This window comes from Podarcis filfolensis (assembly GCF_964270895.1).
Source record: "Podarcis filfolensis genome assembly, chromosome: 9".
In the NCBI taxonomy this organism is placed as follows: domain Eukaryota; kingdom Metazoa; phylum Chordata; class Lepidosauria; order Squamata; family Lacertidae; genus Podarcis; species Podarcis filfolensis.
Genome location: NC_139610.1, coordinates 18,955,865 through 18,970,723, shown reverse-complemented (window position 1 = coordinate 18,970,723; position 14,859 = coordinate 18,955,865). Strand labels below are relative to the sequence as shown.

The 14,859-nt window shown below is 39.6% G+C and overlaps 1 protein-coding gene across 5 annotated transcripts in view; it reads right to left on the bottom strand.

Moving 5' to 3' along the window:
* CORIN (corin, serine peptidase) overlaps positions 1-14,859 on the bottom strand; it is a 109,724-nt gene that overhangs the window by 61,931 nt on the left and 32,934 nt on the right. For all 5 annotated transcript variants that reach the window (XM_083630172.1, XM_083630171.1, XM_083630175.1 and 2 more), the window contains exon 5: positions 5,354-5,535. In XM_083630172.1, the coding sequence (XP_083486298.1) occupies positions 5,354-5,535 (182 nt within the window). The remainder of the gene's footprint in view (positions 1-5,353; positions 5,536-14,859) is intronic.

The window sequence follows — 14,859 nt, the reverse complement described above, 5'->3', positions numbered from 1 at the left end:
TGGAATGCAACTCAGACATTCTCCTTGCTCACTCACTGGTCGTGTTCACACAACACACCAAACCATAGTTCAGGGTGCAATGCATGAGTGGAAAGTAAGCTTTGGACTCGTGCTATGCTATGCTCCCTCTGTCCCACACAGCTATGAAATCAACCCCAAAGCCACCATCCTATTCCCATCTCTTGTTATGATGCTCCAGCAGTCTCCCAGCTCTAGGAAAGCATCAAACTGATGACTTGGAAAGACATTGGATTTCCCCCCATTTTGTTATATATATTCCACATGTATTCTATCTACAGTGCACCGTTGAACATTCATGCAAATATGAGCTATGCAAATACAATCAGTCCCTCATATATGAATTTAAAACTATTTTTATTGCAATATGGATTGCAAGTATAAATGTCTCATAGGCACCTATTGAATATTATTTGTGAGTGACAAACACCACAAGGCAGATAACACTATGCCATTTTGTAAACCTTTTTCAGAGCTTACTAATAAATAAATATGTGCATTTTTGCTGTTCAACTCCTGAACAGTGATATCTAACCTATTTTAAGTGACAAAAAGAAGCAAAGCATAGAACCAAAAACACAATTTCTGTCCCATATATCTACAGTTGCCATCAGAAGCTGTTTTGCAGGAAATACAACAGAGTGTGTATTAAAGTCCAAACCCGGTTGAATTTTGCTCTTTCCCTTATTGAAAATTGAAAATCCAAGCTTCTCCCCTCATCTTATATATCATTCAGACAGAATTTCATTAAATTATTTTTGTGTCTCCTTCATGGTTAACAACTTTTACTTTTCAAACAGTTATAGAAAGAAATCTACTTTTCTGCATGCAGCAGATTGGAACTACATGCAGGGAGAGCAAATTAATTATCAGACTGAGCCATCTGGTATCCACACAACTGGCTGCAACATGTTAGAACAGAAGTCTTTAAATATTTTCCAGGCTTATGCATCACAGTTACAACATATAGACTATCAAACAAACTTTTCAAAGAACAAAAAGGTATTTTACAGTTTATTTATAAAGCAGTTTGCTTGGGAAAAATAGTTCTAAACAGACTTCAGGTCCAGATATAAACTGGTAGTAATTTTAAACAAATTGTAAATCCTTCTTGCTAAGTCAGGGCCTCAAGATTTTAAGTTTCATGAACAAAACAATTTTGTTTAGCATGCAACACGGCCTCAGCTGGCTTCCAATATATATCAAAATAAATATTTCCACATATAAATTTTCTTTCCTTGTATCCACCATCTAGAATAACTCAGCAGGAATTGATCTAAAGCCATTATTTTTGTCAATAGGCTTGCAGATGTGCCTGACATACAATACATGTCAAAGAGTACAGAAAAATAATCCAGTATTATAACAAAAGACATGCCTAATTCTTCTACTGAAAACCAAATCCTCCCACATACTTTTTCATGTTCCAGAGGGTATGCATACACTAGATTTAAGATGTATTTGACTGCCTTACTTCATCTATAAAACATTATCTTGACCGGTGTTGTGATCTTTGTTCTGCATTAAACAGCTAACCAAGTCCCACTAGAACATGGGCAATTATTTCCTCACCATTGTTTTAGCACTACTAGGGCATACACATTCTTTGTTGACTTAAACAAAGGCTAAAAGAGAGAGGATAGACTTTCTTCAAGAGAAGGTGCAATTCGTATTTTTGAAGGTTTGTGATACCACATCTAACACTATTGTAATTACACTATTGCAAACCTAAGACTATTGTGAGTGGTGGAACTGCGTAAGACCACTGGCACAAAAGTGGCTGGAAAAAATAAGTGGCTCTTCATAGCCAAAATGGCTGTGCAAATCAATCTTACTCACTGAAGTAGGTCAGCCAGTCAGTGCCAAGATGTGTGTTTGCTTTGGAGGACCAAGTAACTAGTAAAGAGCAAGATATGTGTAATAGATAAATAAAAGAGAAAGACACTAAAATGAGAAACTATTATATCTCTAAGAAAAAATATCTTGCTATTGCCCATGAAATTAATCAGCATTAGTGAGAATTAACTAACCCACACAGTCTCAAGTCTATTAGGATATATATTAACAAGGGAGGACATTGTTTTCTTAATACACAGGATCTTTACAGATACTGTCATTGTAGGAGGAAGAGGTATGTTAGATTCACCCATGTCCAGTTTAGGAGGGCTTTCCCAGATTATTAAAATTCCTGAATTTTATACACTATAGTTACATTGGCCTCAACCTAGTAAAATAATAGCCTGTGTTCTCATAGTAGAAAAATGTGCAATGAATGAGGACCAATGGTGTTACTAGCATGGTGTAAAAATGATAAGAGTTAGATTGCATAATGGTAAATGCTAAAGTAAGAAAGCAACGGCAACAATGCAAGTGGCTCTTTTGAGACAGAAGGTGATAATGGGATTGTATATAGGAGAGATATTTACAGCTGGTGTCACCACCTACTTATTTAGAAAGTCAAGAGGGCTGGACTGAAAAATATATTACTGATATTAAGGAAGAGGTGGGAGGGCAACAAGGTACAGTGGAAAGACAAAAATCAGACATTCCTCACTCAAAAGGGTACCACCAAAATGGTTAATGGATTTTGATGCATGAAATATCTGATAGGCAGTTTCAGGTGTATGTGCCTTCATGGTGAAGTCAAGAGTTACAGTGCCTGCTGTGGCTGTAGAGACCGATAGGGGGCATTTAAGATTAATAGATCCTTAAGCACAAGCCTGTCAGTTAACTTGGTAAGTTAGAGAACATTAAATGGATGTTGTACATATATATGTGCTTTCTTATTAATAAAATGCCTGTTCTAAATCGTTACATTGAATCTGGAACTTTATACATAAGACAACGCAGATGGGACCTGCCTAATTTTGACAGGTGTTGCATTACATTACATTACATCCAGGGCCATCAGCAAAATGCTTTAATCATGTGTGTTTGCCAGTTGAATCAATGGACACTGAGGCCCTCTGAACTAGATCTTAAGTTATTGGTACGACTATACAGATATTGATTGTCTGTTAAGTAATCTGGTCCCAAGACATTCAGGGTTTTATATGTAATAACATGACATTTAAGCACCAATAAGTGCCATGAAATTTTCACAGTGACATGCCACACAGTAATCAGAAAATAATAATGGACATGGATTAGAAGAGAGATAATGATCAGATTTTTTCCCCCAGTGAAAAATGCAGCAGAAATGGAGGGGAAATATCTCAATCAATGCAACAAGGGCATTTACTGCTCTAAAAATGGATCAAATGGATTCAGAAAGCAAATCAAATATTTTGTTCCTTAGTCTTTTATCTACTTTTCTCATTTATGATTTCTATATTATCTACTGCTGTTTTAAACACAGTTCCCAGCTTTGGCTACTTAAAATAACACAAGATATAAAAGATATGAAGGGAGGACTAGAAGAAAAATAACTGAAGTATTTTCATTGCTAGGGAGGTGCACTTCTGACCCAAAGGAATGCCATTTAAAGACTGTTTTTCCAAGTCGGTGAACAAGGTGGAGTATAGGTTAAAGGGATCAAGCAGAAGGAAAGACTGATGAAAGCTTGACTTTCACTCCCTTGCATGCTGACATCAGAGAAACTTGTAGAAATATTTATTCCAAATCAGCTAAATTCTCAGTTCCTTCTGTTCCCTTGTGAAAGTTGATGTCTTTTGCAGACTTCATAAAGCAGACATTTATTTATCTGTAACATTTATAGACTAGTATATATGTTTAGTATAATTCTCTGAGCAGCTTACAATAAACAACACACACACACCACAGTCATAAATGCTCTATCAAATACAAAAGGAGAACAGAACCAAGTGCCTCAGCCCTCAGGTCTGCCCTCATCACAGGACAGCTTTTAGCCTCTTTCTCCCTCTTCCTCCCCATCCAAATACTAGCACTAGAATTGATATATAATAGACAGCATCTGTTATAGACTCTTATGGGGAACAATGAAACCCGACTTACTTCAAACTGCAGGGGGGAAATGTTTCAGTTGCTACCAAGTCTAACCTACTTCATGGCTTCAGAGCAGAGGCACCAACTTGTGCTGAAGATTGAGAGGGCACAACGTGAGTCATGCACAACATTGCAACATGACGTTGGGAGAAGCCAGGGGCAGAGCCAAACACAGCTCCAGCAAGGCTTCAATGGCCAGCAGCAACTCTTCTCTGGCGTTCGGCCTTCTCCTGCTGCTGCTGCTGAGCCATTGGGGGGTTCAGGCTCCCAACAAAAATAGGGGCGGGGTAGGAAATGGCACCTCTGCTTCAGAGACAGTACCATTAATGTGAATTTCAACATTGCTTTCCAGATTCAAACTCCAAAAGCAAGATTAATGGAACATATTTGTTTTGAAATAATAGCATTAAGCGTGAAGGACAACTCCAGCTAATAGTTTGCCTTTTCCCACCTTACATTTTTCCTCTTCTGAATCTTTCTATGATTTATTTAAGGGACCTGAAAGTTCACTGAGGTTTTCCCCATCACTGGGTCAAGCTACATGTTTTTGTTTGTTTGTTTGTTTGTTTGTTTCGTTCTTTGTTTGTTTGCTTAGCTAATTATTTTTAAATAGGGATTTTTAGGGAATGGCACTCAGTGGCGTAGCGTGGGTTGTCAGCACCCGGGGCAAGGCAAGTAATTTGCGCCCCCTAACCCGTGGATTTGCGCCCCCTAACCCGTGGATTTGCGCCCCCTAACCCATGGATTTGCCCTAACTCCAGATGTTGCGCCCGGTGCGGCCCACCCCCCCTGCACCCCCCACGCTACGCCACTGATGGCACTTACATGGTGGTTTACATACATACAAATATGGTTGAAATATCCTTATAAGAAAGAAATCACAGTTGTAAAAACCTGCTACAACACAGTATAAAACAATTTAAAACAGCAGCTTTAAACCAATGCATAGGCTAGATCATGCAATAAAAGCTATAAAGAATACAAGCTGAACTAAAACATTATCAAAATTGCAGCATCAAAATCTTAGGAGAAAGAAATGAGCCTTTAACATGTTACACACAGCTGGATGTATCCTCTTTCTTGCTTTTCTTTTGTAACACAAAAGCAGCTTCTAAGGCTGCATGTTTTAGCAGAGGAACAACTGGGGATGGGACTGTTTATCTCTTTCCATTCCAGTCAGTTATCCCACTGAAAAATACCCCCTCCCCACAGTGGAACAGATACAGCTACCTCTGAGATTCATTTCAATTAAAATAATTGCCAAAAAAAATCAACAACCATAGCTATGTGTAACATGCAATTTGGACATTATATGTAGAACCTGAAACACGCTGCAGCACTTTAGCAAAAAAAATTAAAGGGAACTTACATCGCTTTCCTTTTTCTTGTTCTGGGGAGAAGCATACCCTGGTGGTGTTGTTATTTTCAGTTTTGTTTTGGAACTGGAAACACGCCAGGAACTCTGGCCATGAGGAATTCACCATCCCAAGAACTGGCTCACAACCTTCCTTTGCAGCTTCACAGAATGATCTGCAAGGCAGGAGCCCGTGACTAGAAAGAAAAACAAATATTTCTAAGATTATTGTCCTTCCAGTATGCGTATTTATTTATTTTTACTTTTTAAAGGAAAAGCACAAATAGAGAGCTTCCATTTTAAACAGCAAAGAGGTTGCCTGCCCCTGCCTTTTGCCCAGCTAGGAGCCTTAAGGGAAAAAGTACCCATTTCCCATGGGCTCCTATAGCGGGGTAGGAGAGCTGAAAATAATGGCAATATATTTCCCATCTGGCAACCCTTTGGTTTCAGATAGTACACGGGTAGACGAGTCTAAAAAGCCCAGGACCCAAATTTTCACGCCCCTCTAGAAGCTATGGTGGCTCATTTACCAGAAGTAATGTATTTAGCGTTAACTCTGGAGGTGTATACTCGATTCTCACCAAACTAAGCTTCCTAGAGCAAAATATACATCACGTATTGGTTGCCAGATGTGAAATTTTTACCCTACCCCTAAAGAAGGGCCAATCTCCATTCCAAACTCAGTAAGAAAATGAAGAAATAAATCTCACCTTCCTGTGCACTGCCTTCATTCCACAGTGAATGCTAAGCCAAATTGTAGCTTTGCATGAACAAGCAGAAGCGGGCTCCAGGAGAGGAGGTTGTGGCCACTTGGCCTCTCCCCTGTGCTGTGTTGAGCTAAGCCACAGTTTGACTTAACATGTCATCTGAATCTGGACTTGTGGTTTTGTTTTATTAGGCAAACTATGAGCTCTTAGACTATTAGGAGAAAGCCAAGCCATGAGCCCAGGTTCGGAAAAACAAGAGGATAAGAGCTAAGACTGCAATCTCCTCTCTGGAAGCCTGCATGCTTGCTTGTTCACACTAAACTATGCATGCATCTAGTTTGGCTCTTAGAGGCTATTATAACTTTCCAACTTTTTCATCTGTAGTCCAGAGCACACATTATGGTCCCTAGAGAAAAGCTGCCAAGAACAATCTTCCTGTAGCAAGTAGCAAACAACTTTCACTGGGCATCTTACACTTGTAAGAATTCAACACGTCATGCCACATTATCAGTTTTACCAGTTCTGCTCCAGATTGTTGGTGGCTGCTGGGAAGTGTGAAAATTCATAATTAGGTGAAGGTGATTTGTGTGATACACAGCAGCACATGGCCGATATGTAAGGAATGATATGTTGTATATTTCAGTTTGTTTTAGGCTAATGTTCAAAGGATAAGCTTCAAATGTGATAGGAGAGTATATTAACTCTAAAAAATGATTAAGTGAATAGATCCAGTCTAGATATAAAAATCAATTTGTAAGTGTCCAGTAAGCCAAAAATGTTATCATTGTGTACTGATGTTTTTCCATACTACTATGGATTAGGAGTTCTCTATAAAAGATAGAAGAAGAAAGGGACAAAAGAGAAGTAAGCACCTATTTGTCTTGCCTAGTTTCCTTCTGTGGCTTCCAGGACCTACCTCAGAGCTGCACATTACACATTGACAGGCTCCAAAATATTCTGAGGTCTTTGACTCTCCAAAAATAAAGCTCCCTCACAAACAGGAAAAGAGTTATTGAGTGACTTGTTCTGAAAAGGTGTTACTGGCTCAGATAACAGGGCTTTAATTGGCAGGGCAGCATGCAGGCAGCAATGTGGGTATATACTGATAGCTAGCTGCCCTTGTCAGTGGAAGAAGTTGCAAGTCATTTATTGTTGGTATAGCATCTGCTACTGGCAGAGACCTTTTACATGGTTCTGGAACGTTTCTGTCTTTCATCACATCACAAAATAGTGGTGAAAGATACTATTTTGGAATGTGAGGGCTCCCTTTCCAAGTATCAAGTAAGCTGCTGTCAGAGATTAGTACTAGGCAAGGCTCAAGATAAACCCACCATCTTTCTGATATGTGATAATTTCCCTAGTGTTGTGCATAAAGGGCATTTAATATTGTTACCGGCCACCTTCCAGGGGTCTTGGCACTTAGCCAGAGTTTATGTTTCCTTTGGGGAAAATGAGGCACAGTGAAGAATATGGTTTATTTACACATATTTACAACCAAGTCTGGATGTAGAGAGGGTTCTGAGCACTGCATCTTATGAGGGGCTTGCTCCCCACAGGAGCACAGCACAGGATTCAAAAGTAGCCAAAACACTATCTCTGTGTCTCCTCCACACAGCTTGTATGTTCCTCAGCCCTCATGGCCTCTAGCCCCACCCTTCTTTCTCCCAAAAACCCTTGCTAAAATTCAACTCAAGCCTCGTGCAAAAAGGACACTTTTTCCTGTGGCAAAAGTGGCAACCTTCCCTCCCTCCCCCTTCTTGTCTGACACTGAATGTCCCTTTTGTCAGGGCACTGCCTCTGCTATCACCTGTTTTGTTCCTTGATGGCACCTCTCTCAGACAACCTCCTGAGGAAGCTGGCTTGACCTACTTTTTAAAGCCTTGCTAAATCCATTGATCAAACCCCACCTTTCCTAATTTGCTAATTTCAGAAATAATGAGGAGAACCTGGCACCCAGAACTTTTAAGGGATCCTTGGCCCCCTGCAAACCCATAACAGTATTATATAAACAGGATTTCAATTAACTTGAGAAAGCATTTAATTTAAAATATGTAAAACATACTTCTTTTTTAAAAAAACAAAAAACTAATACTTCACAAATAGAATAATAATTACACAACAAACCTATTTCAAAAGGGGAGACTTTTTCCACTAATGCAGAAGACTAAATTGATAACAGTTCACTTGGTTCTCATAAAAATCAGTAGAGGCAAACACTTCAGTAAAAATAATATACATTTAAAAATAAAATAAAAACAGAAGGCCCTTCATTCTGGGTGGTACAGAAGGACTTTTCAACTCCATAGATCAGAATACAAAAATTCCAATAAATGATCCAATAAAACTATGGTTTTCCACCATGTTGCTTTTAATGCACACAGTTAGAAACCCACTAATTACACTGAATATTAAAAATGTAAACAAATCCATGTGGCTCTTTTGTTGTATAAATTCATTCTTTGAGTGGGAAGCTGCACAACTGGAATTCATTTATTGGATTGGTGTGTTTTTTTCTTCTAGATTTGAACAGGGATTCTGGATGGGTGGTCCTTTGTAGCTTTGTGACATTGCTTTGTTTTCCACTCCACTTTATCAACTGAGTTAATGTTTCAATGCTCACATCCACACAGTGATAAGTTTAGATTTTCTAAATGAAAATCTATGTGTGTAGGAGGAAGATTCAGCAAATTAGTTCAAGCATAACTGTTATAAATCAGTCTCTTTTGCAGCAGTATGCTTACATGGGTTATACTAACAACTTGATAATAATTTAGAAATGACTGGGCTCATAAAAGGAGAAATTTATGATACTTAGATTGGCCAAGTTTATGGTCTGGAAGCAACCAAGAAAACGCTAATTCTATGCCATACCATTTACCACAACACTTGCCACAACTACATTTGGTCCTTTAAGCTCAGTAAAGCAAATAAATATGAAGCAGTGATCAAATTTAATACAGGCCTATTTGTTCCCCCTGTCAACAATGATATTATGGTTAAGCATCTACATCTTGATTAATCTTTATATACCAGATGTTAAAAATAAATGAGTGCTACCATTTATGTTGTTTTTTTTTAAAGCCATCATAGGACATAGGATAATGTAACACAGCATGTCCTTGTATTCCCTGACTAAATTTCTTTGGATCATGAGATAAAATCAACTGTGATTTTAAAAATAAAATAAAATCTGTGTGGCTTATCTTTTGCACATTCCAAAATGGAACCCATTAATGCAGGGTATTTTCCCTGCCTGAAGATCAGTTCCACAATGATTCCTATGATAAAATTCCTATGAAACCCTCCTGTGGAATGCTACAGAAAAAGGAGCTACCTGCCCAGCATTGTTCTCTGAAATCAGTTTTCTTCCTGATCTAGTCTAGACCATGATCCTGCCCCTGACAAGTGTCATGTGGATGGAAGCATGAATGCACTAGATGTGTGAAAGATCACCTGAAGACTATTCAGGCAAGCACCATGTGCTGCTCAATCCAGACCCTGGGGATACTGCACTTATGCTAAAATAAAATAATATGCCATGGATGTATCATAGAGGAGGTCTTGCTTTCACTCATAAACACACTTCGTGCACCTGGAGTGCATGACAGGTATGCACCACTAGTGCACTCTTTAGACTCTAAAGCAGTGATGGCCAAACTTGGCCCTCCAGCTGTTTTGGGACTACAATTCCCATCACCCCTGACCACTGGTCCTGTTAGCTAGGGATGATGGGAGTTGTAGTTCCAAAACAGCTGGAGGACCAAGTTTGGCCATCACTGCCCTAAAGTGAAAGAGGGATATTTATAGGATGACTCCTGTGGTATCTTGTAACCAGTATTATCCAATGATAATTAAGAGTAAATTGCTCTATGGTTTTGGAACATTACCTAAAATGCTTGATCATCCAAGGTCTCCAAACCGGTAGTAGACTAACTATTCTTTATCTGAAATGTTTGCTCTTTCATATCCAACATTGGTATAGTATAACCGTAATGCACTATTCTCGTAACACATTTTCACACAGCTCATTCCATCATAAACATTGTCACAAGAATGTTATCTTGATGGGGAAATAGTCTCAGTTTGACTATCATTATGTGTTCTGCATGTGCACTGAGACCAGTGGGATCTTCTGGCCCTTGCCATCAATTTCCATGCATTCGGCAGGTGCTTAAAAGGACTGGATTCAAGATCATGTAGGGCTTCCAATCACATGGAATACCATATGTGCATACAACTGGATGCACTGTACATGGGGAAAAAACCTTTTACACCTACTGTATGCAGATTGCTTGGGGATGAACCAGCAAGCATGAACCCCACTCCTACACACATTATTTCCCTCAGAGGATTCTGAGCTCTGAAGGTTGTGAAGGGTTGCTGGGAAGGGGTAAACTACAGTGCCCAGAATTATTTGAGGGGAAGGATGTGTTTCAAATGTGCTTTAAAAGTGTGGTGTGTACACAGCCTTAATCGGTCGAAACATATACTATGAGAATGAGGCTGCTAACTGAAGTTGACAACACTACACGCAGCAAATTCTGGACAGAAATAGATGAAAAATAGAGGGGATATGTTTGATGCACATTGTACATAGTATTTCAGTGTGTGAAAGGGTGTGTAATATGTGGCAATGCTAGGGTTCATATTTCACAGCTTGAAAGTTTAGGAGAAGCCTGCTGTTAAGTCTGGACAAGAGTTTTTAAAGCTGTACTGTGTTGACATTCCTAAATACCTGAAGTAATTTCTTGTTCAAACGGAACATAGTTAACACTAATTACTGCCATTTGTTCAGAGTTTAATAACTAAAAGAGTGCCACCAGTTATCATTGTCTGCTTCTCAGCCAAATGACCTCATGACGGCTCATTGAGTGTTTTCTGTCCTCATATTTAAGAGGAATCAAGTTAATTACAGAAAGCCAAGTGTTAGGACATAGAAATACATTTCTAATATTCAGCAGCTGACTCTAACCGGAAGAATTATCAGGAATAGCTGGCCTATCACAGTTTTTCTGTACAAGAGAAAAGTATTTCAGAATGCCATCAATTCTGGTCTGTGTTTTCTGTAAGTCTTTCATACTTACAGAAAACTTTCATACTTACAGTACTTTCATAAAGTACAATGTAGTTCAGTGGACTGAATATCAGACTTGGGTCAGGAGCTTTGGGCTATGACTACCAGGGCCATACCACATGAGCTTTCTCAAAAAATACCTCAGCCCTAATGATTTCCTGTCTATTAATATGTGCATGCTGTCACATCCACAAGCGCAGCATAAAAATTATCTGTAAAAGCCCACTGGGTACTCTGAAATAAGAGTGGCAAGTTCTTTCAGCTTTGTTTCTTTCAGTTTCTCGTTTTTCCAATCTTAAATTTGGTTCTCCACATTTCTGCAGAAATCTGCAAAATTTCTTTTGGAAAATTCTCATGAAAATTCTTAGCCATTTTGGTACACATTTCTCCTAATGGAATTTTATTATTTGTGGAGGGAAAACAAAAAAAAAACAAAAAACCCCATCTGCCCCAGCAACTCTGGGTGGCTAATATATGCATTTTTGTAAACATTGGTCGGTTGGAGAAGTGCATTTCAAAGAATGACTATGTTTCAGTTCTCATGTGTTATAGAAAGTACAAAATGGATAAATTTGACTTAAAATGCAAATGGAATTGAATTTGTCCCCCATCCCTACTCTGGAATAGATGGGGATCAGGGAAGAGGAGACGGAGTGATTCTATTACCCATTCTCTTTTCCACCACCTCACCCCAAAGTTCACTGCAGAGGAAGGAATACAGCTTACCTTTGATCAACTAGCCTCCCCTCAAATATCCACCAACAGAAAGTTCACTTCCCTTCTTCAGGGACAGTGGCGGTTGCGACATTGTGTAGCCTCAGTGAGCTGAGCTGGGGGGGGAGGGCATTCTGTTACCCACATAGCCTTGGCTGACTGTGGGGCCTTTTGGTACAGCCTATTAAATGTTGTTTGAATTGGCCAATCTTGGGATTTGGCGGGAGGAGCCAGGACCTTTTAAATGCCAGCCATGATTGATGCGCTCCTCCAAGACGAATCAGTTAGGGAAAGGAGCCACATTAGGGAAAGGTCCCTGCCTTTCTGAAGGTCCACTACTCATTCATAAGGAAGACGCCTACTTATCCAGATACCAGGTGACTGCAGTTCTCAGAAAAGCCATTATGGAATGCGGCCTCAAGGCTAGAAAATTTGCTTCGCATTCCTTCTGCATAGGCATAGCCACCACAGTCCTCCAGTCGGGCCTTCCACTGGGTTTCTGGCAATCATCCGCATGAAAGTGCTATGTGCCCACTGGAATGGTTGAGATTACTGCTTCATGTTGATGTTTTTCTTCCAGGCACAGGCCACAAGCAAGTTTGGATCTGTGGCACAGCATAGTGCAGTTTGTTCACAGAGCAGCCCCCCCCACCCGCCCCCGCCGTTTCATTTCCATGAAACATGTACTTAAATCCTTTCTAGCAGAGCTTGCTTTTTTATAACATTTGCTCCCTAGTCCCTAATCAGTTGCAATACAAAATGGAAGATTTACTGGCCTGCATTATCTCATAAAAACATTTACACCAATCAGCAGTGATAACCTTGTAATCAAGGGGTCTATTTAAAGGCAGAATTGCCAGGTGCACTCTGCAGGAAATATGCATATCAGACTAGCTCATCCTGACCTCTCAAATATAGTTAATGTAGTTTGAAGCACACCTGGCTGACTGAAGTTGGCCTCCCCCCGACCCCACAAAAAACACTTTTCACCTGCTGTGTCAAATGAAATGCATTGGTTTCTTAACTCCATTTAGTCAGAGCTATTCTTTCTACAGACACTTCCAGTGACTAGAATTATCAGTAAAATTAAATTTATTACTATTATTATTATTATTAATAATAATAATAGAGAGCTTGCCCAGGCCCACTCATTTATTTCTGGAGACACACACCTAGATGCTCTTTTCCTCTTCTGTTTGACTATTCATGTTCCTCACCAACCCTGTAATAGGTGCTGGAACTCATGTTTTCTCTAACAATGGAGGAAAGGTGTTTTATGTGTCCTGACCAAACCTTTCTGCTTGTGATTTGGACAATAAAACTCCTGGAACATGTGCTTAATATCATGCTATAAAAACAATAAATGTTTCAGATTTCTAATGCCAAAAGAAATACTTAATTATAACAGTGAACACATTTTTATATTTAAAAAATCAAGATTAAATAATTGAACCAGATGTCAAAATTAGACTGTTTTTACACTTGACAATACATATGTTAATACTTGCCAATCATAATTAGTGTTCCACAAATTCCCTCATATCTTAAGAACAATAGTTTTCTTTTCACTCATCTCGTCAGCTGCCCTTATCACTCAGCCCTCTGCTTTCTTACCACTCTTCATTTGACACATAACGAAATTCCCAGCTATTAAATTCTAGTAGCTATTAATAGCTATACCTTTGGTGTGATTTCCTTCTGTCCCTTCAGCACTCATAGGTTTAGTACTTCACAGTACTAAGTGATATCAAGAGCTTTCTTTACTGTAAAAGTAATTCATTTATTGAGCACGCAATCCTATACATCATTGATGTTCTTCAACTCCCTCCATTTCTGCCAGTAGGCCAAAGTTGGGATGGGAGTTAGAATCCAATAGCTTTAGGAGAGTCACAAGTTCTGTATCCCTGCCATGTATACTTATCTGGGATTAAGCTCCACTGAACTGGAGGTTACTTCCAAGTGGGCATATCCTGATTGGTTACTCCTTCAGGGTTGAGCCTGGGTTCAGGTATCTCCCCAAATGAGGAGTCCCACCAGGCTGCCAGTAGGGTGTCTAGACCAATAGATACAACTCTCCCTCTAGACTCGTTTACTAGGGTACCCTGCATTTTGATCCTGACCTAGGAGTGAATGAGGCTCCACTTCCCACCCCAACACTTAGACTATGGATCCAACCCAATGTCTTTTTCCGCCAAAGTCATGAAAATTGCTAAGAGAAAGGCAAAACGTCCAGACAGGCTCAATAGGTCCACAAGCAAATTCCTTCCTGGCCCTGAAGACAAAGATTCGGGTAGGTAGCCGTGTTGGTCTGACGCAGTAAAAATACAGATAAAAAAAGTTATATGTGCCATACATGTGCACTGCTCACCTACCTCGGGCAGACCAGACATATGGGGTGAATATGCTGCCCACTCCCAGTGTGCCCAGCCTTTAAAGAGTCTTGTATCCTCCCTTCAAAGGCCATGATCAGCCAATTCAAATAAAATTGAGCAGGCAATTCTGAGTGCCCCTGCAGCCAGCTGAGGCCAATGATGACATCAGCCAGCCATGTTGGTGATGGAATGCCCTCTCCCTGTGGCTCACCACGCTGTGCCGTTGTCCCCAAAGGAGGTAAGGAGTCTTTACTGAATACAGTTACTAAATACAAAAATTAGGTAATTGTCGAGTATAAAAAAAAATGAAACCAAATGACTCCAAATGTTTGGCAACTAGGTGAACATTTAGGTATTTTGTGTCAAAAAATTGCAAGAGTATTTTAAGAACAAAATGGAATAAAATACCTTATCTTCATTTTGTTACAATGTACGGTATATTAGGGATTGTGTAGATGAACAGTGACAGGAAGCCCCAAACATGCCTTTAAACAACTAAATGAATTAAACTCATAAAATGATGGGACACTGCTTTGGGCAAGTGGGGGAGGGTGACTTTGCTGGTATCTGCCACTTCTTTTTCATGTCTTGATGAGCACTCCCATACTGGAGTGGTGCAACAAAGAAGTGTTCAACTGCTAATGCACTAAAACA